This window comes from Balaenoptera ricei, chromosome 1 (genome assembly GCF_028023285.1).
Source record: "Balaenoptera ricei isolate mBalRic1 chromosome 1, mBalRic1.hap2, whole genome shotgun sequence".
Lineage (NCBI taxonomy): Eukaryota > Metazoa > Chordata > Mammalia > Artiodactyla > Balaenopteridae > Balaenoptera > Balaenoptera ricei.
In genome coordinates, this window is record NC_082639.1 from 18200902 (window position 1) to 18221432 (window position 20531).

Sequence of the window (20531 nt, forward strand, 5' to 3'; positions counted from 1 at the left end):
AAAGGTTTGATAAAATCTTTCTTTTTCCAGTCTTGGCCATAGGGCTAATTAAAACTTTTCTTTCGTATTTGTATTTTTCCCCGATTTAAAGCACTTCCACTTCCTACCTCTGCCTAGACTGGCCTTCCATTTAAAAAAATGTTTCGTAAGATAAAATTACGTGTAAGTAATTTGAAAATAATGGCCACACCCTAGTAGAACATAATCACTGCCTTAGGCAGACTGCACAATCATTTCATGAATATAGAGCCTTTGCTTCTAAGACGTATCTCTGTTCTAGGATCCTAATACTAATTTAATAGAAATTGTTTTAGTTTCCTTAACAGATACTCAAAAATATCTCCTTAAAGCAATATGGCTTCCTCTCATTTTTCCGTTAGGATTTTTTTTTTTTTTTTTGCTTCTGTTTCCCTTCGCCAAAGCTAATGAGTTACCCATATCAAATATTTCCATGTTGCTTTGCCACCAGCCTAATCTTCATAGGGAACTGTCCAGGTTTTTGCACTTGCCAAAATATGGCAATATCCAGAGGGCTCACCAATATGTGAAGACACAGTATTCCCAAATTCCCACAAGAACATCTGTACAAATGCATCAATATAAAAACAATTGTGCCCAATTTTAATAAACCTGATGAAAAGCCGTTTTATGAATTGGTGCTGGATTACTAAAATAATTCTCAGCTTTTTGATTTTAAAAATTATACTTTTAATTACAGGATATTGTTAGAATAATACAGATATAGATAGACACAAGAAAACTGTGACCAATACCATAAGGAAAACTGCTGTACATACTTACGTGTTCACTCACTCTCCACAACCATAGAAAACAGGCACAATGTGTTCAGGGTGTGTGCAGAAGCAGCCAGAGACTTGGGAGCAGAAGGCATGCAGAAAGCTTTAGCAAAGAGAGACTGAGGCATAACTTTACACAGAGTTCAACACAGCAAATGGGCAACAATTGGCAGGAAGAGAGGAGACAGAGCTGGTCCGGCCCTTGCCCTTTTAACTTCCCAACTGAAGTGTACATGTCTGGAGAGATGGCTGGGGCACTCAGAAGCCAAAAGCAGCAGAAGGAACAGCTTGGGGGTGGGGCAGGGGAGTAGGGAAGGAAAAGGGGGTGAAATAGTTAGGTCATGGAGATGCTGTCTTCTTCTACAGCCACTCCGAAGCTGATGCCCCTAGTGGCTCACAGAAACAACAGGAGAACTTTGATATTCATTAAAACCACCAGCAACACTGATATGGGAAAAAGACATTTGAGTTTAGTCATCAAGAACATGTAAGTCATTCAACAATTAAAATATGAATACCCAAAGTCAGCTAGATATTGTATAGAACAAAAAATATGCTCCCTGCCCGAGTTTGTATTTAAATAAGAGTGACAACATAAAGACACCTACTTGGTGGAGTGTTTTTTCATTGTTACTTCTGAGGTTGTGTCATTTGCAAGGGATGCAGACCCACATGGTTGTGGGTCATAATAAATCACTATAGTACACTACCCAAGGGAGACCACTGGCTCCTTTAACGCCAAGTCCCAAAGAGCTATGGCAAAAGTTTTTCAAATGTTACAACACTCACAATACAGTAGAAAAAACATGGGGCAGGCTCAAAAAATATATATTCCTCACTCTAGTCCCATCTCCTGGGCATCAGTTCCCTCCCACTCCCACCCCCAAATGCTTGGATAAGCATCAACATTTGGGATATTTCTTAATTCCTATTTGGGCTGAGATAAGGAGAACTGACACTACTGGGCTTAAATTGGGTCAACTCTTATATTAACCACTTAAATCTGTAGGCTGGGAGAATGGAAATACATTCCTATCTAGTTTTATTAATTCCCTGTGACTAGGCCAAAGAGAAGATAATTCAGTCTGAGAACAGGACAATCAACCTATTTGTCTGGTAATAATCTCCAACTGACTGATACATATAAACAAGTGCTTGGTTCTGTACAAAGACAGATCTTACAGGAGAGTACACATTAGAGCACTAGTGTTTCAATTTTTTTTCATAAAGAATGAAAGGACATTTCTCACATTGGAGTTATGTCTGTAGTTCTGTCACATGATCAATATCACCCAAGAACATGCTAATTCAGTGTGAATTCAGTTTCTGCTATTGGAAAAACAACAGGAATACACATTTTACATGTACATACACATGCCCTTATGCAAGCTAAGATAAACACTGGGACGTGGCCCTTATCAAATCCTAGAGTTAGCAGTATAGGGAGAATTGATCTTAAAGGGTAGAGGGGAAAGAACAGAGAAATGACCTGTGTTCCTTGGGAAGGGACTCCGTTTCCTTCCCTGAAGTGGTCAATTCCACTTGTTCCTTACACTCCACCATCACTTATGGTCCTATCTTTCCTTGAAGATATTTTCCCTACAATATTCCCTACAGTGATCCCCAAAGAAAATTAATAAATTCTGATTAATGGCAATAACAGTGGGCATCTCTTGCTAAAGTCACCACTGTTGATGAGTCCTTGGTCCCCAAACCTGTGTCTCATTTTTCCTTTCAATCTGTATCTTCAGTTAGCTTTCACAATCATGAAAGCTTTAAAAAAGTTAATTATAAACAATGAGGCAAAAAGTTATGATCATTGCCTTCATCATGCAGAATCCTGCTCTTAGGAAGACAGAAAGATACAAATGCATGAGCAACTCAAGGAGAAAGCCCTTTGAAGGGAAGATGTGTGTGCCCAGCTACTATGGTGAGTGAATAGGTGTGGCAATTCAGGCAAAGTCTCTGGTTGTCTTTTACCAAAGCAGCTGTGACAACCCTATCACAGGTCAATATTTCCCCTAGCATAGTTCTTTGGGCCAAGGACAGGAGAAATTACTTTTAAAGATTTACTCCATTTCCAGGCCTGAGCATTTACCAGCATTTAGCACCTGGTCTTCAGATTTCCAGTTACTTGTGGGGCTGATTTTGATGAAATAATTCATTAATACTGGGTGAATAAAAATCACTATTTTGGAGGAAGGAATACCATTCCCAAAGCCATGGATCAGAATTTCAAGTGGCTTGTCTTCTTCGATGTTTTAAACTGTGGCCCACAACAAGGAAATTCAGTACAGTAAAAGCAGCTCAGTCTTGAGAGAGCTCTTTGATATCAAATAAAATTGTACCTTCAAATGACTCATTTCTCAGTCGTAATTTCAGGACTTAGTCAGTGTGAACTCTCTTATGTTTAATGAGAGCTGAGCTCCGGCTGAAACTCTTCTCACATTCGGTACATTCATAAGGCTTCTCTCCCGTATGAACTCTTTGATGTGTGATGAGGTTGGAGCTCTGGGTGAAACCTTTTCCACACTGCACACACTCATAGGGTTTCTCTCCTGTGTGGGTTCTCTGGTGTTTAATTAGGTCTGACCTTTCACCAAAGCTTCGCCAACATTCGTTGCACTCATAGGGCTTCTCTCCAGTGTGAATTTTCTGGTGTGTGATAAGATGAGAGCTCCGGCTGAAGCTTTTCCCACAGGCGTTACATTCATATGGCTTTTCCCCAGTATGGGTTCTCTGGTGCTGAACCAAGTGTGAGATGCGGCTGAAATTCTCCCCACATTCATTACAGTGGTACGGCTTTTCCCCTGTGTGGGCTCTGCGATGGCGCACAAGGTCGGAGTTCTGACTGAAATTCTTCCCACACTCATCACACTTGTAGGGCCTTTCCCCCGTGTGGACACGATAGTGTTTGATCAGATCAGATCTCTCACTGAAGCCTCGCCCACATTCATTACATTCGTAAGGCTTCTCACCTGTGTGGGTCCTCTGGTGCTGAGCTAGGTGAGAGCTCCGGCTGAAGCTTTTCCCACACTCCTCACACTCATAGGGTTTTTCCCCACTGTGGGTCCTTTGGTGCTGGATTAGGTGAGAGAGCCGGCAGAAACTTTTTCCACACTCGTTACATTTGTGGGGCTTTTCTCCAGTGTGGATTGTCTGATGCTGAATGAGGTGAGAGCTTCTTCCAAAACTTTTCCCACACTCATTACAGTCATAGGGCCTCTCTCCAGTGTGTGTTCTTTGATGCTGAATAAGGTGGGAACTCCGACTGAAGCCCTTTCCACATTCATAACACTTATAGGGTCTGTCACCGGTGTGGGTTTTCTGATGTCGATTAAGGTCTGCGATCTGACTAAAGGCCTTTCCACAATGAGAACATATATGATATCGGATGCTTGTATGGACTTCTTTGTGGACAAGCAGATCGGTGACTTGTTGGAGAGGATAGCTTACCCACTCTTCTGCTGTTAGATCTCCCCATTGTCTTTCTGATCTATCCCTGTTTTCAAAGGCCTCTTCGCTTTCAGGACTGTCCTCAGTATTCCCAACAGGTCTTTCAGATGCAGTCCCAAATTCCACATCTTCACTAATCTCTTGCTTTGGATTCACCTCGTTTTCACTCCTGATTTCAAAATCTGTAATAAAAGGTGAAGAATAATACTGGTAAACACACACAAAAATTATCTACTGTGTGCTGGGCACTGTGCTAAGTTCTTTTTTTTTTTTTTTTTTAAAGGACTTTTATATATATATATTTTTATATTTATTTTTGGCTGTGTTGGGTCTTTCTTTCTGTGCGAGGGCTTTCTCTAGTTGCGGCGAGCGGGGGCCACTCTTCATCGCGGTGCGCGGGCCTCTCACTATCGTGGCCTCTCTTGTTGCGGAGCACAGGCTCCAGACGCGCAGGCTCAGCAGTTGTGGCTCACAGGCCTAGCTGTTCCGCGGCATGTGGGATCTTCCCAGACCAGGGCTCGAACCCGTGTCCCCTGCATTAGCAGGCAGATTCTCAACCACTGCACCACCAGGGAAGCCCGTGCTAAGTTCTTTATGTGAATTACCTCAGCCACCCTGAGAGCCAGGCATTATGATGATTTCTACTTTATGAATGAGAGATTCAAGGCCCACAGAAGTGACTCGCAAAAGGTCATACAGTAGTAAATGGTGAAGCTAAGATTCAAATCCAGTTCTGTCTGATAAAAGTTCATGCTCTATATCACTACAGTTAATGGTTCCTTATGAATATTGTATGTGTTCCTGGTGTTTCAAAAGAAGAAAACCATAAACAGAAAACATAAAACTCTAAATTAGAATTTCTAAAAGCCAAGAGCCTAGATATTTTATATGTGAATGAATGTGCGTGTATGTGTATGTTCTTAACTTGTCAAGCCTTCTTCATTACCGTTATATAATATTTACTAAGAACCTACTGGGTTAGCATGGAGAAAAACAAATTTTTATCAATCTGTATCAGGTCTCAGTTGACAGGAAAAATGACTGCCAAATGTTACTTGCTACTTTTCAGTGGCTTTTTTTTTTTTTTTTGGCCGCGCTATGTGGCTTGCGGGGAGCTCCACCAGGGATCAAACCCAGGCCCAGCGCAGTGAAATTAAGGAGTCCTAACCACGGGACCGCCAAGGAATTCCCTCAGTGGCCTTTTAATGAAAATAGAGGTGGGAAGGTTGGAGAAGGCAAAAAAGATGCCTGGCTCAGAATATTCTTGGCATTGACTAGGTAAAGACTTTAAATGAAAATCAAAATATACAAAGTCACTGTCTACAAGAAACCTTCTACCAGACACTGCTTTTTCCAAGTTGTGTTTCTTGGTACACTCTTCAGAAAGAGATTACTAGGTATGCTGGGAGAAAAGGGTCCAGGGATAAATCAGTTTGGTAAGTGGTGCGTACAACATCATCTTCTTAGAAATTCAAAATGCCTGATATCACATTAAAGGTTCTGAAGAGTCTTGAGGTAAAGAAGTCTTGTAAACGTTATCTAACCCACTCCCAAACTTATATGGGCAAGAAACATTTGTGTGTGTGTGTGTGTGTGTGTGTTTCCATGCTTCCATCCTTCCAAAATGTGCTCCTTGGGCTGGACCACTGACATATAAATTCACATTTCTTTAAGATTCTCATTTCTTGCTTTTGTTAGATTGAGTGGAATATTTGGGTTACTGACTACAATAGATCTAGGTAGATAACTTCACTTCTGGTTGCATTTTGAAAGGAAGGATCCAAGAAAGTTGGGACATCAGAGAGAGCCCAATTTAAAAAGGAAACCCTTCACAGTTTGCCTTTTGTTTGTTAAAAGCTATAGGAATAAAGATTTCATAAAAAGGAATAATCCTAATGAATGGCAGATGACCTAGTCAACCATACATGATTGCTAACTTCTGTCAAGTCCTAACAGGAGACAAAGTGAGTCAAAAGACTTTCAGCTCAAGAATACCCTGTTTATTCTAGTTACACCCAGACCAAAGGATATCTAAGAGAAAAGACAGGTTTGCAGACCACCAAAAAAATTAGCTTCCCTCTCTAATAGAATCTGTGATCTCATTTAGTTCAGGATTCTTCTGCAACAACATCATCTGACACACTCAAAATCTATGATCAACTCTGAAACGTCTCTAGACAAGTACCTGCTCTGGATAAATAAAGGACCTGAGGCAAAGCTACAGCTCTGAAGCCAAAGCAAACACAAAAAGGTGGCTTTTGCCTTCCCATGAACCTGGGTCAGAACCCCTTTATCTTCTAGTAAAAGCACCATTTACAGGGGCATTTATATCCTGGCAAGCACCATTATGTCAGACCTGTTTGGTCAGTGATCTGTACAGACAGGCTGGAGAATGGCAAATGACTCAGGGCGCAAGAAATCTGAGTGTTTCTAAGATGTGCAGGAACGATCTTTCATTTTAGACCATATGACCTTGATATTCCCGCATTCAAAGATCTGCCTGAGGACTCAACTCAAGCCAAAATCCAATTAAGTGCTTTAAGAATCAACTAACTAGGTTGTGTTGAAAGAGCTAAGGCATTTTTGACAGTCTCAAAAACGTGGGGTGGAGAAAGACAGAGAATCCTTACCTAATGAGACAACATTGCCATAATTCTCCTGCATAACATCCCTGTAAAGGTCCCTTTGTGTAGGGTCCAGAGGTCTCCATTCTTCCCGGGTGAGATACATGGCCATATCTTCAAATGTCACAGGTGCCTGAAATCACACATTGCTTCCTCAATACTTGGTATCTAGGAGGTTAGTACCAGTTTTTCTTCTCGAAATTAGAGACATGGCTAGAATTGTTGAGGAGGCAAAAGGTATTAGGTCTGATATGCAGAGTCCAAGCGAGAAATAAACAAGCAACAAAGAGATGTGGTAAAGGAGAGAGCAATTTATGAGCTGATTGCTTTGGTCCCATGGCCAGATATCCCTGCCCTACTCCAAACCTTACCCTCTAGTAGTAGTTTTCTCAAAATACAACTAGCACCTACATCATTCCATACCTTTACCCACAATGTTCCTATTTTCTTGGAATATCTTTCTCAGGGTAGTGAAATCCTACTGTTCCTTAAGGCCCTGTTCCAGCACCGACTGTTCTTCAATGCGCCCCATCTCGCTGCTCTGCTCCACTCCTCCCTCCCTCCCTCCCACACCTCAGAGAGAATTAATACTCCCACTTCTTGGTTCCCACAGCATGTTGCTCCTACAGAAAATAGTGCTCTTATCATGTAGTTTCATGGTTAACCGGATGCATCTGTCTTCCTACTGATTGTGAGCAGGCAAGGAGGGCATGCCTCATGCATCTTTTGTCTCCCCAGTATTTAAAGGCAAACAGCAGGTGTTCAATAAATGCTTGTTTGTGTCTATACTGTCCTGATACTGGGTCTCTGGAGGCAGAATACCGAAGCAAGCGAATTACTAATCTCAGGGAATTTCCCACAGAGATTCGCGGAGCAAAGAAACGCAGGGACGACGTGGGTAAGCACAGGCAGGGTCCGAGAAGCCACCCCCGGCTTACCTGGGACCCAGCCATGAGCAGGGTGGCTGCCATCTCGGGCTCAAGGATTCGCCTCCCAGGAGAGAGAGAGAGAGCAGGAAAAGCAGCTAGCAGACAGCGCTAAAGGAGGCGAAAAGCAGGGCGTGAGGCACAGAAACAGGCCCTGCCCACTCCCCGGGGCTGGAGTTCTGGCCGCCAGGCGACTGGGGAGGGCCCTGAATCCGGGCCGGGTCACTCTCCTCCCTGACCCTCGAGCGCGACCCGCCCTCCGTGTCTCCACCACCAAGGGGTGGAGGCTCCCGGAATTACTAAGACAGCCCCCTGGCTCGGTCCCTCCCGGGCCGGGGGTCAAGCCGAGGCTGTCTCAGGGAGGAGGCTCTCAGCCCAGCCCACAGAACGCCTCTGCTCTTCCATGTCGAGGCTGGGCCCTTTCCGGCAGCTGCCTCAGCCAATCAGCGAGCGAAGCGAATACGAGGCCCGCCTCTTGTAGCACGGCCGAGCACCTTTATCACGCCTGCGCCCGCCCCCGTGGCCTGTCGGGAGTTGGAGTTCCATTCGGGCGTACAAAGGCCAGTCAGAGGCCAAAAGCCACGGAGGGAAAAGAACAAAAGGGTGAAGAAAAAAGCGCGTCCTCCTAGCCAGGGCGGAGTATCTTCCGCTCTCCTCTCTTGGAGACCACAGCCGGATTAAGCCAGGGAGGTTGCCTTGCTTCTCCTCACGTCCCTAGAAGCTTATCTTGAGTCGGACCTTAACTGCGACGTCGAGCCTAATTTAGGCGCTGGCCTGTGTTGAGTTCAGCTGGGATTAGCTCTCATTTGACATCCTGGGCCTGAGAGGAAAGCAGCAGCCGCCCACTCCCCAGGGGAGACTCAGCGGCCGCGCTGGAACTTTGAGCTCCACCCACGCACTACATCACCCAGCAGCGACTGCGGCATTCTCACACTGCTACGCAGACTACAATTCCTAGGGGGCAACGCGCCGCCCGTCCGCCAGCAAGTGTGGTCCGCGGCTGGGCCAGGCTTGTGTCCCGGCTCCATCGCTGTTAACCCTGTAGGGGCGTCCTTCTAAAGAGGGCGCTCCTTGAGGGGCAGGCTGAGTTGCGCTTAGCGGAGGGGACGCAAAAGCCGGAGGGAAATCAGAAGCGAGGGTGGAGTATAGGGGCGCGTAAGGTGGAGCGAGCCAGATCCCAGGGTTGGGAAGGACCGTCTTTATCATCCCTGAGGGCTTGCCTGCTAAAAGGGTTCCTGGCGGCCTCCCGCATCGATGGGATCGTGGGCCTCTATAACGGCCCACGCCCGGTGGACCCTTAGGTTGTTAGCAGTCCCTGACCGGCTGAAGGTGGGAAGCCGAAAACCCGAACTGGGAACGAACAGACCTACCTCCTGGCCCGCAAAAGATCCGCTAGGTCGCCGGCTCCAAGATCCAAGAGGCCTCAAACAGATTTCAAATCCGCAGGCAGGGTTCTCTGAGACTACAGACGTTCGGAAAGATTCTGGGGGTCACTGGCAGATCCTGTCTATCTCAGATCTGCAGGTAGACCTCGAATCCGTAGACGTGCAGGCAAAGCCCAGAGATCGTAGGCGGATCCCAAAGACTCACAGATTCTCGAGACCTCAGACTCTCAGACAGCTCAGAGAAACCACAGGCTCATAGGCAGATTCCTGAGACCACAGCAGCTAGCCAAGAAACACCACCAGCAGCTAAGCTACATTCAACTGGAGTTCTTCCGAACAGAAGGACTTGCAGCCTTCCCTTTCCCCAGCCAGGATGAGAAAATTAGACAATGGAAGCCGAGCACTAGGGAAAGCAGGCATTCTGCGTGGGGAAGAGCTCTGAGCTCGCTGTAGCCTTGGAGAGGGAAGTGATGGAAAAAGAATATAGCAGCTTATTAGGGACTCCCACCCTCTTCAAGTTATAAATATCCCCAGAACCTTGGCTACGTGCCCAGAAGCCTGTTGTCTCTAACCGTACAGGAGACTTCTCTGCCTGGGCTGGGAAAGGGGCTTTTCTTTTGTTTTGCAGCTATGTCCACCCACTAAGTGACTTGAAATTTTTTTTTCAAACGTGACTCTAGGCTATGCTTTTATTAGTGAGTGTCCTGTTCCCAGTGCCCAGTTATTTATGGTTAAATTACTCAAGTGTCTAAAAAGAACTAAGACCCTACCCAGCCATGAGGCAGACTCTCCCACTCCCGCTCCTCTTCTCACTCCCAACTGTGAGGCAAGGAATTTTTTTAGATACCACAGAATTGTACCATCCTACCCCATCTAAAATTAATATGGGAACCACAAAAAATAGAATCGCAGAGGGTCCCCAAGAGGCAGTGTCCTGAGTGGGAAGTGTGTGGGCACCAAGGTCAGACAGACCTGGGTTGGAATCCAGGCTGTGTATCCCTTGGAAAGACATTTAGTCTCTCCAGGCCTATTTCCCTTTCTGTGAAATTGGGTAATCGTACCTAAGGTGGTGGTGAGCAGTAAGTGAGATGACTTAAAGCATTCGACACAGAGTGAGCACTCAGATGATAGTTGGTATTATTATTAATCCTGCCTTTGGTGGCAGGAGAGAGTTTCAGAAAGGCCTGTGGATATTTTCACTGGCTCAGAACATCTGGGCAGTCAGAGTAGCTGGATAGCTTTGAGGATCTGCTGATGACTGTATTATCCATAGTGTTTCTGCTGAAAATCCAGAGGAAGTTGAGCCAGTTAGTTGGGTTCAAGAGAACTGGTGTATTGAGCCGAGTAGAGCAGAGGTATTTGGGGCTGCCAAAAACCCAGCAAGGTGAGGCCTTGCACTCCCAGGGAAACCTCCGGGACAAGGAAGAGGGAGATTGGTTCAGACTTTGGCCAAGTAATTGCAGGTTTCTAACTGGGCCGAAGGTGAGGTGAGTGCCTGAGCCCCTCAGCTCAGTGGGGCTCCCTTTTCATCCCTTCTCTGACAGATTGCTTTGTAAACTTTGTTAGGCCTTTTCTTTCCCCTTGTTCCAGAGCTTTAAGTCCTTCTTTGTCCTCTCGCCATTCCTTTTATTCCTCAGGCCTGCCTGGGGGCAGGACGACTCTCCAAGCCCAGCTTGGCTGCTTGCCTCCTTCTGTGAGTAAGTGCTTTTCTCTTTCTTCACCTGGGACCCTCCAGAGGCTAGAGGAGAAGAGGGGCTGAGAGCGGATGGAAAGCATGAGTGCATTTGGTGCCCCTGGGTGGGGGTGGCCCCTGAGTGGGGAAGAGAGGGAGGAAAGACAGTGGGTGAGGGGTTTCCTGTTGCAGCCTTCAGCTGGACTCTTGAGAGTTGGGGGTCACTGGAGGAGGAGGTGGCTTCCTGCCCCATTGTTCAGGACTTCATTGTTTCCCAGGAATACTTATTGTGTGTGGGTTTTCAATAACCAACTTGGAAAGCTGTGTTTGTTACCATTATTCAGCAAACAATGCGCACCTACTGTGTGTAGAGGCAGCAGCACAGCCTACCACTGGGGAAAGGGGCCAGGAGTACCATTTCATCAGGGTCTCCAATTTAGGCTTTTGACTTTATCTGCAAATGGGGTTTTACATTATGTCAGATCCACTGACCAATTTGATCAAAGAGCCTCCTTGGGACCTCCCTGGTGGCGCAGTGTTTAAGAATTCGCCTGCAATGCAGGGGACACGGGTTCGAGCCCTGGTCCAGGAAGATCCCACATGCCGCGGAGCAACTAAGCCCGTGTGCCACAACCACTGAGCCTGCGCTCTAGAGCCCGTGAGCCACAACTACTGAGCCCGCATGCTGCAACTACTGAAGCCTGTGCACCTAGAGCCCATGCTCTGCAACAAGAGGAGCCATCTCAATGAGAAGCCTGCGCACCACAACAAAGAGTAGACCCCTGCTCGCCACAACTAGAGAAAGCCCGTGCGCAGCAACGAAGACCCAAGACCCAACGCAGCCAAAAAAAAAAAAAAAAAAGAGCCTCCTTGTATATCCTGAAGCTTGTTTCTTATTAACAGACCACTGTGCCTGGGGAGCACTATAAATTATTATATTTTAATAAATCCTATAATTATCTTGTGAGCAGCACAATTATAATTTTTTGTATTGGAAGCATTAATTTGCTAGACATTGAAAAATATGCCTCAATATTTGAGATCTTGTTTTGTTATCTCTTCATTTTCAAATATACCAAGAACATTGAAAAAAAAATCAGTGATCCGGGCTTCTCTTTATCCCTGCTCAGAGCAGAGATGAAGCCTCATCTCAGCACAAGGAGCTGGGGACATCCTGACTTACAAACAGTCATTGCAGTCCAACTGCTAGAGCATTTGGAGGAGCCAGCTACTGGGCTTCGAGGAGGGGCGGGCTCACAGCTGGGGGGCGGGTAGGGGAGGAGTCTTCACACGGGAGGTGACTTCGGAGCTGGCTTGCAAAGACTGTAGGAGTCTCGGAGGTGGAGAACGAGGGGAGGGAAAGCATTCCAGGCTTCGAGAACAGCATGTGCAAAGTCACGGAGGCGTGAAAGGACAGAGCGCGTTCCAGAATGGTCAGGATTGGGTATGGTTAGAGGAAGAGTATGGGGGTGGAGAGGCAGGGGGAGGAAGCAGAGCAGGGACAGCCTCTTATGTCCCTTTGCCTGCCTGCCTGTTTGTCTCTGGCTTTGGCTGTGGATCAGCAATGCTGGTGATGAAGTGCAGATTGGGGGGGTGGCCTGGGGTGAGAAGAGCAGATTGACTCTGCAGGAGGAGAGGGGAGTGGCGAGGATCGGGAAGCTCTTTATGACCTCATGCATTTCAGCTGGTTTTCTCCTTAGAGAGTCAACATTTTCAAGTAATGTAAACAATTGCATTAAAAATGTACAACAAACTTATTTAGTATTGTTTAACCCATTTAAAGGCATCAAATAGGCCTATATTCACTGAACACGTTTACTGTCTCTGTCCTGTACTGGCACTGTGCTGGGAGATAGGATACTGCCCCTCACAGTGACCGCAGGGCTGCTGTGAGGATTAAATGTGAGAATGGCTGCAAAATGTAAAATGCACGGGCACAGAGGAGGGCCTTGTCACACAGTGGCCATCATGGTTGTAGGAGAGGTAAAACGCATCACAGATGATTTTTCACCTCCCATCTGTGAGGTGAAATCATATTTCAAAGTGACTCAGAGCATGAACGGGGGCCCAGGTTCAAGTCCAGATTCTGTCTCATAGAAGCAAATTACTCTCTGAGCCTCGGTTTTTTTGGTTTGTAAAAAGAATATAATAATACAGTTCATAGAGACAGAAAGTAAAATAGTGCTTGCCAGGGGCGGGGGAAGGGGGAAATGGGGAATTGTTTAATAGGAATAGAAGTTCAGGGGTTTTTTTAAAATATTTATTTTATTTACTTATTTATTTGGTTACATTTTATTTATTTATTTGGTTGTGCTGGGTCTTAGATGCAGCAGGTGGACTCCTTAGTTCTGGCTCACCGGCTCCTTAGTTGTGGCATGGGAACTGTTAGTTGTGGCATGCATGTGGGATCTAGTTCCCTGACCAGGGATCGAACCCGGGCCCCCTACATTGGGAACGCGGAGTGTTAACCACTGCTCCACCAGGGAAGCCCCAGAAGTTCAGTTTTGCGAAATGAAAAGAGTTCCTGGAGATTGGCTGCACAACGATGTGAATGTACTTAACACTACTGGACTTTATGTACACTTAAAAATGGTTAAGATGGTAAATTTTTTGTTATGTATATTTTCTCACAATTTAAAAAATTTATTTTATTTTATTTTTATTTTTATTTATTTATTTATTTTTTAAAATAAATTTATAAATTTATTTATTTATTTATTTATTTTTGGCTGTGTTGGGTCTTCGCTTCTGTGCGAGGGCTTTCTCCAGTTGCGGCGAGCGGGGGCCACTCTTCATTGCGGTGCGCAGGCCTCTCACTGTCGCGGCCTCTCGTTGCGGAGCACAGGCTCCAGACGCGCAGGCTCAGTAGTTGTGGCTCACGGGCCCAGTTGCTCCGCGGCATGTGGGATCTTCCCAGACCAGGGCTCGAACCCGTGTCCCCTGCATTGGCAGGCAGATTCTCAACCACTGCGCCACCAGGGAAGCCCTTATTTTATTTTTTTAATAAATTTATTTTATTTATTTATTTTTGGCTGTATTGGGTCTTTGTTGCTGCGCGCGGACTTTCTCTAGTTGCGGTGAGCAGGGGCTACTCTTTGTTGCGGTGCGTGGGCTTCTCATTGCGGTGGCTTTTCTTGTTGTGGAGCATGGGCTCTAGGCACGTGGGCTTCAGTAGTTGTATCACGTGGGCTCAGTAGTTGTGGCTCACGGGCTCTAGAGTGCAGGCTCAGTAGTTGTGGCACATGGGCTTAGTTGCTCTGTGGCGTGTGGGATCTTCCCGGACCACGGCTGAACCTGTGTGCCTGCATTGGCAGGCGGATTCTTAACCACTGCGCCACCAGGGAAGCCCTCCCACAATTTTTTTTTGCACACAAGTTCATTTAATCTAAAACTCACCAGTTCTCAACCCACAAATTTTTTTAAAAAGAACCTAGTTCAGGGGGTCTGAGGATTAGTTGAGACAATATAAAGTACCCCTATACTCATAGCAATAGCTAATGTTCACTAATCAGGTACTTTGTGTCAGGTATAATTCTAATGAATCCTCACAACAGCCCTATGAGCTAGATGCTATTATTACCATCATTTTATAGATGAAAGACAAAGGCATGAATTTACATAATGTGCCCAAGATACCCAGCTAGTAAATGCTCAAAAATTAATAGATATTATTTTTTTAAATTAATATTTATTTATTTATTTTGGCTGCGCTGTGCCAGGTCTTCGTTGCAGCACGTGGGATCTTCACTGCAGCATGTGGGATCTTTAGTTGCGGCATGCGGACTCTTAGTTGCAACATCCATGTGGGATCTAGTTCCCCGACCAGGGATGGAACCCAGGCCCCCTGCATTGGGAGTGTGGAGTCTTACCCACTGGACTACCAGGGAAGTCCCCTTAATAGATATTATTGACACTGTCATACAAAGAAATTATCATCATCATGGTAGAATGCACTGTAATTATTGGCATTTCACAGTGCTGTGGGAGTTCTGAGGAACCATCTCTTGTGGCCAGGGGATCAGAGAAGACTTCGTAGAAGACATGTATCTGAGGTGAGCCTTGAAGAATGGGTAAGATTTGGACTGGGGTGGAGGAGGGGGAATCGGAATAGGCAGTCACAGTTGGGAAGGTCCATCAGGTTTTCAAGAACAGGACAAATACCTCCCTTAGGCTGGAGCATAAGGGGCAGCAGGGGTGGAAGATAAATCACTAAAGACGGGCAGATGGAAGGGAGCTTTGAAAGTCAGACCAAGTACAGCTGGTGAAAATCCACTGAAAATGATTGGGGGAATGATGCTCAGAGCCATGCATGGCTCATGCAGGTAAGGTAGGGACTGTTTTTTGTTTGCTTGTTTATTTGTTTTTGTTTTTTTGGCTGCACCACGCGGCATGTGGTATCTTAGTTCCGAGACCAGGGATGGAACCTGTGCCCCCTGCATTGGAAGCGCAGCGTCTTAACCACTGGACTGCCAGGGAAGTCCCGGTAGGGAGTGTTTTGAGTTGGGAGACCAGTAGAAGGCCTTGGCATCAGCTGGAGAAAAAAGAAGACCTGAGAGAAAATGTTGATGGTGATGGCAATGGAGAGAAGGATTGGGTAAGGGAGAGACTGTAGAACTGATAAAATGAAGAGGGCAAGGGGAAAGGGTCAAAGATGGTTCTAAGTAATGAACTAGTTGACAAATAGAAAAGAAGAGGGGATTTAAGAAAGAGAAGATGTGAATTCAGTTTGTGATTAATTGTATTGAGAGGGCCGTGGGGTACTTGGAGTAGATATCCACATAGGCACTTGGTGACTTAAGTCTCAAGCTCAAAAAAAAAAAAACCTCAGAACTAAAGACAGAAATTTGGTAGTCTGGATGAGACTACTAAGAAAGACTTGTCTGTAGTATTTCAGGTTTCTGTAACATTTGAAATCCTCTTCTAAACTGGTCATAGGATCTTGACTCTGGTTTTCAAGGTCATTTGGCCCTAACATTCCTGGTGAGACCTTCTTTCCTCCATCCCAACCACGTTGCTTCTCTGTTTCACCTAATGTTGTCTTTTTCCTCCTGTAAGGTAGCAGCAATCTCCCTCCCCCTAGGAAGCCTTTCAGGGAGGTAGAGTTAACGCTAACTCCCTTGAAGCTCGCACCCTCTTCATCTTTTTTTTTTTTTTTCTCTTCATCTTTGATATTAGGGAGGCGATGGGGTTAAACCATGTATTCTGGCCGACAGCATGTGCAAAGCCTGTGTGACGAGGAGGAGCACAGCACGGCCAGTGCGGCTGGAGCACAGAGTGTCGGGGAGAGGCAGAGGCCAGCCCTGCAGGGCCTTATAGGCCCTGCCAAGAGTCGTGGGAAAAAATGGAAGGTTGCAAATGGGGGTGGTGGAATGGGGGGGCAGGGGCTGTAACATGATCAGACTTGCAATTTTGAAAAGCCTATTCTGGTCAGCGCAGTGGAGAGCATGAACTGGAGGGGGTCTTGGGTGGACACAGGAAGACCAGCGGGCAGGGTATTGACGCCTGCTGATGAACACAGTCTGAGGCCTATTCATGCTTTTCTGTGTCCTTTTGCGAATGTAGATGTGTACTGTATAGATGTGCGAACTGGAGCCGACTTGTTCTCCTGCTGTTTAATCTGACTCATCTCCTTTGTAAACGGTAAGGTTATTGAGGGTAGAGATTCAGTTTTGTATTTTTTCCTATGCTGTAAATCCTAGTGACACCGGGAGCGCAACGGACATTTAGACCGTGACTATTGAAGATCGCCCCAGGGTGCCATCTTTAAAAAGCCCAAAAGTAACATTTATTGATATTATTATATTAATAGTGGTTGCTATTTTGTTCTGCTTTTGACTTCTAGACGTTTGGATGGAGGATTAGATAATGCAGAGAAAAATCTGGATATCTCAACCAGTACTACTCCAGTGTGGTCTGTGGACCAGCAGCGTTGGCATCACCTGGGAGCTCGTTAGAAAAGAAGAAAATCTCAGGCCCCACCCCAGACCCACTGAATCAGAATCTGCATTTTAACATGATCCCCAGGGGATTCCCACCTATATTACAGTTTAAGAAGCACCTTGGTATCTAAGCAACATCCTTCTACACTTCTGTGGGTAATATTCATACCTCAGGCATTTATCACACCCCATCTGGTGTGGAAGTCTGTGCCTGTGGCTTCTTCCCCTGCCAGGCTGGGAGCTCCTGGAAGGTAGGGGCCGAGCACTGCGTATGGCCCTGGATCTCTCATAGCACAGAGCACAATGACAGGAAGCAGGAGACCTGGGTTTCCGTCCTGGATCTGCCATTTATGAGCTGCGTGTATTGTATCTCCTGTGAGAGGATTTTCAGTCCTTCCAAAGGACCCACCCCAAATCTGACTGCTGAGAAGCTGGAGATGGTGGCAGGTTTCTGTACACAGTTTATTTACAGGCTTCATCTACAGAAGGAGGCACTTGGGTGGAAGGAGGAAGGTGATAACCAATTCCGCCAGGGCACATAAGAAACTTGGGCTGAAGTTACCCCAACAGCTACCCTAAGTGTGAACCAAGGCAGATGGAAACTCTATGAAGCAGGCACTAGTACCACTCCCATTTTTAATGGGTAAGGAAATGGCTCAGAGAGGTTAAGTGACTTGCCCAAGCTCCCAGGAGTTCACAAGCTCCTACGCATTAATTATTTTAGAAAACACAGTCCAGGAGTCTCAGCCTGGGGCTGCTGGAAGGCCAGGGACAGTCAGAGACTGAGACCCAGGACAGACCCACCAGACCTGCCCCCAAGGCTTTTCCAGACGGTTCCAGATTTGCCTAAAATTCCTATCAGCTTAAAAAGCAAGCCAATTTCATCACGGGAGAAACACAACAAGGGCCCTTGTGCCCTGCAGAATTCCTCTGTAGCTGGGGCCACAGTAGAGCTGTGAGGAACGCATTGCCTGGGTCTGGATGGGTTCCAAGGCTCAGGACCTCCCAGGGGCCACAAAACTCGGGCACCACTGTACTCTTCACTCAGAAACCCTCAGCTCAAGACGATGTGTCCCCTGCCTAGAGGGACCAGGTCTGGAGTCCTCAAAGGCCCCCAAACAAGCTAGGAACAGGGAATAGCAGAGAGTCTGGGAAGAGATGAGTGGGGAAGAAATCTTTCTACATGATGTGGAAGTCATATCTGCCTAAGCCAAACCATGTGCCAACTGTTCTGCACGTGTGATTCATGGTGGGCTGGGTAAGATTTGAGTCGGTCTGGTAGTTTTCAACTCAGAAAAGGCCGAGAGGTTCAGATGTGAAGGAAGGGACTCAAAGCAAAGGTCTGCCAGTCACTGTCAAAGATACGGCACCTCAGCTCTGAGGCTCTGAGTTTCTACAAGAGGTCTGTCAACACGGACTAAGCATTGTACCCCAATTAGCCTCCCCCTATTAGTCAATCACTATTAATAACTGATTATTAAGTTGTAAAAGCATTCTCCCTCTGATCCCTAATGCCCCATTCAGAGTTAAGTTCTTTTCTTCATTTTAATTTTTATTTTTCTCCAGTTACGATGGCTTAGTGCTTTCTCTTTGTTCTTCCTCACCTTGTTCACTGAAATTCTGGCTGGTGGTTCTATCAGCAGAACTACAAAACCAAAAAGGCAACAATGTTTTAGAACTTTCTTTGCCGTGACTCAAGGAGGCTAGAGGCAGGTGGAGGGACATGAAAAGGAAGGTGGGGTCTGGAGCCACACGGACCAGAGTCCAGATCCCAGCTCTGCTATTATTAGCAGTGTGACCCCGAACAAATCACTCATCTGCATAATGGGATCATAATGCCGATCAATGCAGAAAAGCATATCAAGTAATGAATGGAGATTCGATGGCGGACATGCAGTAGGCTCTCAATTTATGGTCAGAAATAACACCGTGATTATTACTAATAGCTTGGTTAGAATTTAGGTCTCCCACATGGCAATGGACACTACCTGAAAATTTTGTCAGAAGCCATGTAGCGGCCACCTCTAGTGGGACCTGCCTCTCCAACTTGCAAATTCCAGTTTCTCTCCAGGAATCAGGGAGGAGGAGCTGGGTCTGGAGCATGTAGAATGTCCTTTGCCCAATAGTAACACAATAGCTACAATTTGTTGAGCACTTACTCTGGGCTAGGCAGTATTAACGTATATTAACTCATTTCATCCTCACAGTCACCCTGTGAGATAGGCACTATCATATCTCTTCCATTTTCACAGGTAAAGAAGCAGTTCAGCCAGGTTAAATGACTTGCCGAAGCTCCCATAATACTAATAGGTAACAAACTCAGAATAATAAGAATGGTGGTTTCTATGTACCAGGCACGTATGTGCTCAGGGCTTTTTTGTATGGCTGTACAGGTTGTTCACTGCACAAGAGAGCTTGGCCAAAGGGGCAGGTTGGGGCTGAAACTCAGCCCCTGCTCTTTGCCAAGCTCTGTACCCTGGTGCAGGGCTGTGTCTACCTGGAGGCAAGGACACTTCTTTCTAATTTGACAAAGACACCACATGAGCTATCAGAGGCCCTGTTAATTCTTTATGTGTATTACCTTCTCAATCCTCAAAACAACTCTGTGGGCTAAGTATTCCTACCCTTATTTTATAGATGAGGAAATCCAGACCTAGAGAGTTCAGGTCACTTAGCAAAGTCACCTTGTAAGTCATAAAGCTAGGATTTGAGCCTGATACCAAAGCCCATGCTCTAAACCAGTAGGCCATTATACTGGCCCCATCCCTAAATGCTCAATAAGTGAATAAAAGAAAAATACATAATTGTCTGACTTTTACCCTAAAATACATGGCAGTTCTTATGAGGCCCCATGGCTGTTGAGGCCCTACATAAAGTTGTAGAAAACTCAATCAATCAGGAATTTGGAGTACTGTCTTTCAGTGCTCGAAACTCTGCGACTTTATGCTTGTTAACCATTTCAGTAGCTCAATTTCCTTATCTGAAAATAAGAGTAATATTATAAAGGAACATTTCTCTTAGTTGTTGCAAAGTGTGTGTGCATATGTAATAATCGTCACATCAACCATGGGAGGTGAGTGACACGCTCAGGATCACGCAGCGAGTAGGGCAGAGCGGAGACCTGAAACCAGGGCTCCCGACTCCCAGTCCCATGCTCAGTCCTTGCTAAGTACCTTACAATTTTAGGAGCACCTGCAGCCTGCCCGGTGGCCCAGACATTACACAGTACACATGCAAGTCAGATGGTACTGTAGACGGACATTAATCATGTGACCACACTCAGTTGTTTCAGAAGACGAGGCAGGAAGGAGCACTCTGAGAGGAGTCTTTGCTTGGCTCCCGTGCCTGAAAACAAAACCGCTGCCCTTGCAGGAGCTGGGGCCCACCTGGGTTACAGCCTTGGGTAATGTAAGGCTTTTCCAGAGCTGCTTTAGGAGGGGAGGATGACCTGGGAGCATCTGGGGGCAACGCTGTCTCCTCATCCCTGGCTGTGACCAGGTTCAAAGGAACCATCTGTGGAAGCACTTTGCAGAGAGGCGTTGTCCAAATGCAGAGTGCTATTGTTTTTCCTCCCCTCTGTGGATCTCAGGAGGCTGATTCCATCTGTGTTCAAATGACAGACTTGCCCTTCCTGTGATAAAATGCGGGCTGCTGTCCCCACCCCAGCTGGGTGCTTTCCAAAAAAAAAAACATGCACATACACATGTACACTGTCCCCACCTCCCCAAAACA

General features: G+C 46.1%; 2 protein-coding genes across 3 annotated transcripts in view; both read right to left on the minus strand.

Moving 5' to 3' along the window:
- Window positions 1-684: 684 nt before the first annotated feature.
- ZNF436 (zinc finger protein 436) lies at window positions 685-9666 on the minus strand. 2 transcript variants are annotated; one of them, XM_059915889.1, is made up of 3 exons: window positions 9174-9666; window positions 6884-7010; window positions 685-4435 (listed from the first exon to the last, which is right to left on the minus strand). In XM_059915889.1, exons 2-3 carry the CDS (start codon window positions 6987-6989, stop codon window positions 3183-3185), a joined length of 1359 nt encoding a protein of 452 aa, XP_059771872.1. In that variant the 5' UTR covers window positions 6990-7010; window positions 9174-9666; the 3' UTR covers window positions 685-3182. The 2 variants fall into 2 exon arrangements, with proteins under 2 accessions (XP_059771872.1, XP_059771867.1); XM_059915884.1 differs by lacking the exon at window positions 9174-9666 and adding an exon at window positions 7816-8686.
- A 7576-nt stretch (window positions 9667-17242) lies between these two features.
- The window catches only part of TCEA3 (transcription elongation factor A3), a 36250-nt gene continuing 32961 nt past the window's right edge, over window positions 17243-20531 (minus strand). Inside the window, exon 11 of the mRNA XM_059915908.1 lies at window positions 17243-18444. Within this exon, the coding sequence (XP_059771891.1) occupies window positions 18436-18444 (9 nt within the window). The 3' untranslated portion in view covers window positions 17243-18435. The remainder of the gene's footprint in view (window positions 18445-20531) is intronic.